The following is a 9,673-nucleotide window of genomic DNA, read 5'->3' as shown; positions in this document are numbered from 1 at the left end:
GGGGGGGAGCCAGCCCTGCCACTATGGGGCCAGGCTGGACTAGCAGTGCTGGTTCCACACTGCTGCTGTGGGGCTCAGCTGGAGCAAGGACGGAGGCTGTTGGCATGGAACAAAAATAAGAGGGGTGGGGGGTGCAGGGAGGGGGAGAAAGGGGAGGTGGGGACCTGAGGCAGCAGGTGATAGAAGCAGTGTGGAGGGTGGAGAAGCGGGGAATGGGAAGGGGGAATTGGGCAACCTGAGGCTGTGGGGTGGGGAGGAGGGGAAGGCAGTGGGGCAAGCAGAGAAAGAAGCAAGCAGCTTGCCCCCTTCTGCTTGTACCACCCCCCCCAATTTACCCCCCATTGTGCTTGCTTCTACTCCCCTACCCCTACAGCTTCAGGCTGCCCTGATTCCTCTTCCCCCCCCTCCCCCGCTTTCCTCCCCACTCCACACTGCTTCTGTCACCTGCAGTAGTGGGGGGGGCACACAAATTTAAGATGATCCTCCAATAATTAGATGCCATATATGGAAAATTATTATAAATTTATAAATTTTCCCTGTGTAGAATCTAATTATTGGGGGGTTGTATCAGGGTCAGCTTGTATTTGGGTACATACAGTATTGCTACTTACTGATAGTGTGCTAAAACTCTCCTTTTCAGAGTTCAGACCTGGGAGTGAAACAAAAGAGTGAATTAAACAGCCGCTTGGAGGAGAAGACAAATCAGATGGCTGCTACCATTAAACAGCTTGAACAAAGGTAAAATGACACTTTTTTGTTTCAGAATATCAGTGTCCCAGTGCTTTTTTACAGACAGTTTATAACAAATATTTATATGCAGAGCTGTAACAGTTGTTCCAGTGCTACTCCTAGAAAAGTCCCTTTTATAGAGTCCTTATTAAAATTTCAGTGGCCTAGTCTTGTCACCATTTTAAATCTGTCCATGCTCGCATTGCCCTGTGTAGGAGAATGGTTGTGCTCCATTATGGCTGTGGATTAAATTCTGCAGCTTGGTTGCAAAACATGGAAATTATTTTATTGATTCAGGAGACCAGGGTGTAACTTTATAACAGAAGTCAGTTGGCTTGTTTGTTTACATGTTTGACTACATCAGTATCATTTTGGAAAAACACTTGGGTCTCAACAGCAATAACACAATATAGTGGAGGCAAAGAGGATCAGTATTTCAAAAGGGACAGATCTGAAACTTATTTTGTAGTTCTGTGGTTTCTAGGGAGCCTGAGGCCAGGTGCAGACTTTCATAGAATCATAGAAGTAGGGTCGGAAGGGACCTTGTAGATCTTCAGGTCCGACCCCCTGCCTGGGCAGGAGGGAAACTGGGCTTAAGTGACCCCAGCCAGGTAGGCATCGAGCTGCTTCTTAAAGACCCCCAGGGTAGGAGCCAGCACCACTTCCCTTGGAAGTTGGTTCCAGATCCTAGCCACGAAAAAGAAAAAGTTTCTGTTGGGAGAATTGCCATCCTCCTGGTAGAAACCAAAAGCATACAGACATTCAGGCTTTTTCTCCTGGAGTAAAAGTAGCTTTTCCTTAGCTTAACTTTCCAGTTTTTTCGCCGGTTTAATTTCTCCTGGGGACCAGAAAGAATGGGGCCCTGGTTTGGAGAAGGTGTGAGGGTCACCTTTCCCCCCCACCACCTCTCCATAGACTGGGAGGTGAGGGTAGCAGCAGCAATTGCTTTCTCTCTCTTCCCTAAACCAGACAGTCCCCCATTGTGGGAGAGGTAGGGGGCTTTCTTGGTTCCCTCCGGCTACCCGTTGCTGCTACACCACCCAGCTGAGCAGTGGGGTGGCAATTTAAAAGCCAGTGGCCAGGAACAGGGCTCTGGGAAAGTCTTACCTGGGAGCCCAGCTTCTGCTGGCCCTGCCTTGCTGCCCAGCTGAGCGGCAGAGCCACGTGTTAGAAGTGGGGAGGCCAGAAGGGCTGAGAGCCAGGCATGAAGAGGCTTTCCTAAGCCTAGCTCAGCTCCCAACTTCTGGCCCCTCTAACTTTTGCCTTGCCTCCCACAATGCCCAGCTGACATGGAGCAGTGCGGGCAAGGCCAGTCACTACAGCCAAATGCCCCCCACAATGCCCTGCATTGCTCTGGGTCAGCTCTGGAACCGTGGCTGAGTGCTCTCCCCCTCTCTCCCTGCACTCCTCCAGGTAAGCTACTGCTTTTCAGCAGATGCAAACTGCTACCTGGCAACCTGCCTCCTTTTCCAGATGGGATAGGGCAGGCTGTCTAGTAGTGGGCTTCCCTAAGGCAGGGGTGGCACCTTTTGGGCTATTTTTCTATCAGAGAAAAATTCTTCTGGTAGAAATGAACATTTGTATGCAGCCTGAGCTGAAAAAATATTGGGGTTTTGAAGTGGGGAGTATTGGAAAGAGGCAGAAGTGGCTGTTGGGATTAACATCCATTTAGTTTGGGGAACCCTTCTCAAGCACCTCTTCAAAGGAGAGCATTACTAATGTGTTACTGACCTTCACGTGATCAGAAGGGGCTCTTCAATAAGACAACTCTTTGCTTTTTGAGCTGGGTCTCTTTTAGTAGTCTGTTGAGAAGGTGAGAAGCTTAGCTGGTATATATTGTATTTACCTGAGTCCAAGGCAACTTCAAAATTTAAGATGACTCCCCATTAATTAGATTCCAGAGGCGGCAGTGAGGTGGGGCAGGTGGCTGCTACCTGCCCAGCCCTTCCCCCCGCTTATACTCAAATCCAAGATGAGGGGCTTTTGCTATCTTGGCTTGGATTCCAGTAAATATTGTACTGACTTTGAATGGAACTACATTGATTTACTTCACAGAGGACCTGTTCCAGAATACCTCCACCACTTTCTTAGGACCCTCCATAGCTATTTGCCAGCCTGAGATCTCCATTTCTGAAAGGGAAAGCTGTTCCTTAGGAAAAAAATGTGGAGGAAGAAGAGGGGGAGGCTGCATTGAGATTTTTTTTTTAAGTTATTTTCCTATATAAAGGGTCTTGATGGAAAATGAATGCAAGCTAAATTGAATTAACACAACATGTTGTACTTGTATAGTCTTGTGTAGAGCACCCTCACAAATGTATCCTTTTTGTGCTTTATAGAAATGTATTATGATACCTGTTCAGTTAATTGATATGATCTTTTCTCTTGCTGTCTCTTTTTTTTTTCCTTCCCTCTTCATTTTTCTCTACATCATCATTCTAACTTCTTTTATGTAGTGAAAAGGATTTGGTGAAACAGGCAAAAACCTTAAACATTGCAGCAAACAAATTGATCCAGAAACACCATTAGGCATTTTTACATCTGTTCACCTCACAGCTCTGATCTCAAAACTCAGTTATGAGGGGAAAAACTTGAGAATCGTTAAAAGCAACTGTTTAAATGTTATTTGTCACCTAAGATTGATTTGGAATTTGCTGAATTTGTTAAAACCTTTGGGTTTTTCTTTAGAGTTATAATGTAGTATAAAATCCCAAATTTGCTATTTAATCTTTGTTGGCCAATAAATGCACCAGAAAAAACCATAAGGAATGATAAACCTGTGGCTCTGTAGATACCATTGATGTATGCAGCACAAGGCTTCAGCATTTTAATGGATAGTAGATGGGTTGTTCTGGTTGAGATACCTGGTTGGCCAGTTCTGGAAAAGTCAGGCTAGATTTCTCTCTCACCCTTTTGTGATGTAGACAAAGAAAACGTGTCCCTGGAAGTTGTTGGTAGCTGTGTGTATCCCAAGCCATTACTTTCTCATTTTTTTTTGCCTTTGGTTTAACCCCCAAACCAGGACAAATGAACTACATATGGGGAAATTAGCACCACATCTTAGTATATCATCACCATGAAAGATCCAGTCCTCCCAAACCAAGACTGCTTGCAACAATTTTGCCTTAGTGACTTGGGGGCAGGGATCATCTTCACATTCCTTTAAACTTCATGTATACAAAATTAGTAAATAGGTGTCTTAGAGTAATATTATAGAGTGGTACCTTCAGTGAAAAACCTCTTTATCTTTGCATTGCCTTCTACCTCTGCCATAATTCCCTCTAGAAATATGTTGCAGTTCTTCTGAACTGAAGGAAGGAGGGGTGAGGTATTTTGTTATGCCTTTCCTCCTCTAGAAAAAAGAATTACACATTTTACGAAACTTTTCTGCTCTTTATACCTTAGTGTAAAAAAAGAAATAAATAAAACTGAGCAGGGGAGGGCATGGAACTTGTAGTACTTTACTGGCCACTCCTTGTCTCAGAGTAGCTAGCATACAGTTAAAAGGAAATAATTGCCTTTCACTATTACACTTGTTAAATTTGCTTCTAAGTTTCTGTTGCTTGGTACAAATGTGGAATTTCCTAATCTAAAACCAACTAAAGCGTGGAAACAGTACTAAATAGGAAAAATAATTATAAACTTAACATTTTACTGCAAACTTTTTAAAACTGTAGATTGGAATATTGTATGTTAACATCCTTGTCGCTGTGGTCACAAGAGATCACAATACTGGCATTGTAAATAATTCTATAAATACTTTGCTTCAAGAAATTGAGTTCGATTCTGTTTTCCCTGTGTCCTAATAGTTTTGCGCTCTAGTGAGGTGATTGCAAAAATTCCCTGTCATGTAATTTTCCCACTCTGTCATGTAGAATAGGACTCCTTGATGGACAGTGGGAGATATATGTGACTAATGCAGCTGGACAACCTATTGATTATTGATTTCCACTGGGTACACCTAAAAATGTATGGGGCTCAATTTTTGCCTTCCTACACAGGTGTTTTGGTTCTTGGCCTGTGTAATTGACTTCTGCATGGAGGCAGACGTTTTATAAGGTCTACCTTCCTGGTAGAGCCACACCTAAGTATCTGAGTATAGTCATCAACTCACATGTTTGAAAACTTGAAATTATTCTTGAGTGACCATTTATTCTGAATTCGTTTTAATTTCTACAGAATAAAGATTTTCATCAGGGTATCCAAGTGGCTAGTTAGGATTATTACAACTCCCCAAGATTCTTCATATGGGAAATTAGATTGTTTCCTATCACAGTGATGCTTAAGTAAAATGGGAGACTTCACATATATAGCAATTTCTTACTTTTGATACGGAGCGTAAATTGCTTTGGTATAAATGCCGGTGTGCTTAATCTGATGTGATAGTTGTGGAAGAGACCAGGAAAATGCACTAATTCTAAATATAGTAGATAATCTATGTCACAAGTTCCAGTTACATGTGTAAAGTTGAACTGTAATGTACATTAAAATCAAATTTGACTTAAAATTCTGTGTACTTGAGGGTTGCTTTGAATCTGGATAGAACTGATGTTTCTGTTTATCATCTAATGGCTGTAATCTGTAGTAATAGAATAAAAAAAAATTGAAAATCAGAGTTTCTTCTGCCTGGTTCACCAACATTTTGTTTTTCCTTTAGAAGACTTTCCTTCCCGCCACTTTTTAAAACATAATTTGTGTTTTCCCCTTCATTGGGTTTAGTTTCTTTGTTGTTTAAATTCAGTCTTCCTCCCCACCATGGCTTTTGTTTTTTATCACAAGTTCATGTGGCTCAAATCCAGATTGCAACAAGCAGAGAAGGAACGCCAGTCTGCTGAGGAGGACAACCGGTTGTTCAAGCACGAATTTGGGGACAAGATCAACAGTCTTCAGATAGAAGTGGAAAAGCTCATCAAGCAGCGGTGAAGAAACAGCTTTCTAATATATTACTTGGGTTTGCTTTCTGAGCCTGGTAGGAGATATTTGAGAGAGCCCTCCCGAAATGGGAAGGGATTGGGGGAAGAGACAGGCAGATATATCCTAGATGGGAGAGGGTATTTGTATCAAAGCATTCACTTTACATTAAGTTTCAGATTTTCAGATCTGGACATCTGAATTGCAGTTGGTCTTTAAATATATTTTTAAAATAAAAACACAAAACAGGAAATCTTTGAGGAAAATGATCAAGAGAAATAAAAATAAGAAAAATCTTGTTTTAAGCAATCCACAGAACAAAATGGGCAGAAATTTAAATATAAAATTGTTCTTCAAGCACTTAACTGCTTTAGGAGTATGTCTGTGTTGTAGTCAAAAGTGTGACCATAGCTTGTGTAGACATACCTGAGCGAGCTTTAAACTATCTGCCAAGTTTAAAAGGCATGTTTTATGGCCTGATCTGGGCACTGTGTTGCTGTAGCTACACTGCTAGCCGTATCTGAGCCAGCTTTGGAGATATCTTCTTGAGCTGCAGTCGCTCCTTTTTGATTATACAGTGTACTTGACCAAAGTCTGGGTGGGGTTGGGGGGGAGTGTCCTTTTAATAACATACTTTTGTATTCTAGAATACCAATTTCTGAGAGGAAAATGCATATTCATAACCAGGAGCTATTGTTTCATTATCTACAACAGTGGTTCTCAGTCAGGGTGCCACAGCACCTTGGGGTGCCCTGAGACACCCCTCAGGGGTGCTGTGATGGAGGCGCTGCCACCACCACCATGGTGGCACCTCCGTGGCAAGTACATGTTCTTCCTGCATTATTATTCTCTGACAACTCTAACTCAGGGAAAAGAGCCAACCTGTTCTATAGCTGTTCCTGGTCTGCCTATCTCCCCTCCCGCATGCTCTTCCTAGAAACAGAGGCATAAAGGACAGTGCCACCTGCCCCAAGCACACCCTGTTTCTGGGAGAATGTTGTGCAGAGTTGGACCAGGAATGGCAGCAGTACAAGCTGGGTCTCCTGCCTGCTTGGAGTTAGCAGTGAACCCTAATGAGACGGAGACTGCACAGCCCTTCCTAGTCTGGCTACACGGAAGTCTCATGGGATGGTTTTACCTGGCTGGGGTGACTAGACCACTCAGTTGGAAACCACTGAGGTAAGTTGAGCACGACAGTGGCTTTCCAGCAGGGATGCTGCTATATTTAAAAACTTGGTGGAGAGGTGACATGATCTAGATGGACTTCCTTTTCAGCAGCAAATGCCCTTTAGGAGAAGGAGATAATAAACAACTTTGGCACCAATCTAATAAGTAAACCCATGTGTTTTAAATTCACAAACACCTTTAATTTTGTTAATAGCCAGCCACAGACTTGAAAGTCAAACAGAAATAACTTAGCTGTGAAGGGCTGGCATCTTCCTCCTACAGTGACATCAGTTTACTAACATCAGAGAAACACAAATTGTCTTACCTTGAACTTAGAAGAGCCTGTCTCATTTTGTACATATAACATATGCTCTGTCCCAGGGAAGAGTCACTGTAGCTAGCTGCATGGAGGTATTATCAGATACCTTATCCCTTGTACTGCTGCTTTTCTCTGTCTCCTGCGTTTTTGTTTTTTTTAATAGATACCCCCCCCCCCCCCCAAAAAAAAAAAAAAAACCAAACAACCCAGTTTGTATGGATCCTCTGTAAAGCACAGTAACACAAATCAAAATGGTAATGTTTTGGGAGCTGACTGCTGTTAAATAATACTCTAAAGATCCCATATATGCATATTAAGGACACGTATCCAATTCATAGTATCACAGTAGCTAGGGTCAGGAGGGACCTGAACAGATCATCTAGCCTGACCCCCTGCCACAGGCAGGAATGAATGCTGGGTTCACAAGACCCCAGACAGGGGATCATCCAACCTCCTTTTGAATGAATTTGCCCAAGGTAGGGGCGAGGACCTCTTCCCTGGAAGTTGGTTCCAGATTTTGGCCACCCTAACTAAAATATTGCCTTCTGATCTCCAACATAAACCTATTCTCCATCAGCTTATTACCATTGTTCCTTGTCACCCCAGGTGTCGCTGGGGAGAAAAGGGCTCTACCTATTTGCTGTTGGTCTCCCCTGGTGAGTTTGTAGGCAGCCACCAGGTCCGTCCTCAGCCTCCTCTTGCTGAAGCTGAACAGGTTCAGGTCCCTCAGTCTCTCCTTGTATGGCCTGTCCTGCTGCCCTCGCACCAAGCGGGTGGCCCTCCTCTGAACCCTCTGCAGCAGGCTGGCCACACTAAATTCGTGGAAGCACACCTTTTAGTGCCCTCATCTGATTTCTACCACCACCCCCCTCCCCCCACGCACACACACACACCTGCTGTGGTAGTTAGACTGCACTGAAAAGGACAGAAATGCCAGGTTTTGTTTCTTCACTACTAGTAATACCATCAGACACAAAGAGAGTTTAGGCCTTTTTTTCCACATGCAAGTTGCACTGAATTGCACTGATTTTTTTTTTTTTTAATTCTGTTTAGTCAATAATATCTGACCAACCCCATCAGGGTGTAGACAGCTTTATAAAATGGCATGCCTTCTATCAGTTTATCTTTTAAATTGTTTCTGTGCTGAGTTTAGGGTAAATCAGGGAGGCACTCAACCTGGTTTAATTATGCCCATGTAAGGGGTTTGCACAGATTTAGTTAAATTGATTTCTGAGTCAATTTAGTTAATTTTAGGTAGTTAAGTTTCAGCCAAATTTTAGTGCAGCTTCTCTCTGTAACAGGGCCATAGGGGTAGTCTTTTTAGTGGTAAAGATTGTGAAGGGTTTTCCTGTTGGTATATAATACATTTTGGGGGATAAATTTTAATGCAGTTTTTGGGGTCAAGATTACTGTGACTTCTAGTATAGTAAATGCACGGGTGGACACAGATTCACTAGGTTTCTGTGGGCAGCTACCTGCTAGTAAAAACCCATGTCCCTCATGGTGTCTAATAATTCTTGAGAAGGCGTTGGCTCTGATAGTGGAGTAAGATTGTGGTTTTGAAGGAGGGCAAGGTGCGGATTTCCCTAATCTTCACCTTTTGGGCAAGAATTGTTCCCAGCTGTCTGTGTGGGTTTGTTTTCATTGTCTTTATTGTTTTGGTTTGGTTCTTTTTGTTTTGGCTCTTTTTTCAGTTTAGTGTAATAGTGCACAAAATTATAGTTTCTGTCACTTTCGTTGGTGTACCCACCCGTCTTCTCTGAGAACTCTCTTGTAATGTCCTGACTGTATGCTGGTCCATATCTCTATTCATTTGGTCTAGGTAGGGTGATATTGCAGATTTTCCTATGCTTGGCCGAGACAGTTTTGAATGAGAGAGCCGGTTGAAGTTATTCTAGATCAGACCAAGCAGATGAGGGTTGTTTGCTATATGTTCAAGTTGCTGCTCCAGTGAAAGGCTTCTGTTGGGGGTCTGCAACTATTTTTTGCTCTCTCTCTCTCTCTCTTTTTTTTTTTTAATCACTTTTCACTTCTGGCTGCTTCTGATGGCATAAGTGAATCGGCTATCCTCTTCCTTCTGTCCTTTGACTGGTGGTTACAATGTCTTCCTTTCAAATAAGAACTTGCTGAAGTATTTGTGTGTCTGTCACCTCTGGCTTTTAGATCACTGCAGCATATTCCACATGGGGCTAACATAAGAGCCCTCTGCCACAGCTGGTATGCAGACCAGTGCCCTTGCTTCTGAGTGAGCTAGAGAGACTTATTATGCCTCTGCACCATATACCATAATTACCTGAATCCAAGACATCTTCAAATTTTAAGACAACCCTCCAATAATTAGATTCTATACATGGAAAATTATAATTTTGTTAAATGTTATAATAAATTTGTAATTTTACATATACACAGTCTAATTAGTGGAAGGAAGGTCATCTTAAATTTTCTCTTCCCACTGCTGAAGGGGGCAAGGGGCCAGACCCCTGCCCCTTAGTCACCTTCCTCTTGTCCCCCTATGCCTGACCCCCCCCGTGCCTGCCCCTCTACCTATTC

General features: G+C 42.9%; 1 protein-coding gene across 7 annotated transcripts in view; it reads left to right on the top strand.

Annotated features, from left to right (window-relative positions):
• RUFY3 (RUN and FYVE domain containing 3) overlaps positions 1-9,673 on the top strand; it is a 79,153-nt gene that overhangs the window by 51,975 nt on the left and 17,505 nt on the right. For 5 of the 7 annotated variants that reach the window (XM_025215947.1, XM_025215948.1, XM_006033981.3 and 2 more), the window contains 2 exons: positions 641-738; positions 5,526-5,645. In XM_025215947.1, the coding sequence (XP_025071732.1) occupies positions 641-738; positions 5,526-5,645 (218 nt within the window). Of the gene's footprint in view, positions 1-640; positions 739-3,182; positions 5,343-5,525; positions 5,646-9,673 lie in introns of those variants that run through there. The other 2 variants (XM_006033983.3, XM_025215950.1) reach the window with 1 other exon arrangement.

Source organism: Alligator sinensis, unplaced genomic scaffold (assembly GCF_000455745.1).
Source record: "Alligator sinensis unplaced genomic scaffold, ASM45574v1 scaffold1546_1, whole genome shotgun sequence".
Taxonomy (NCBI): Eukaryota; Metazoa; Chordata; order Crocodylia; family Alligatoridae; genus Alligator; species Alligator sinensis.
Note: the sequence above shows the minus strand (reverse complement) of the source record. Positions and strands in the feature narration are given on the sequence as shown.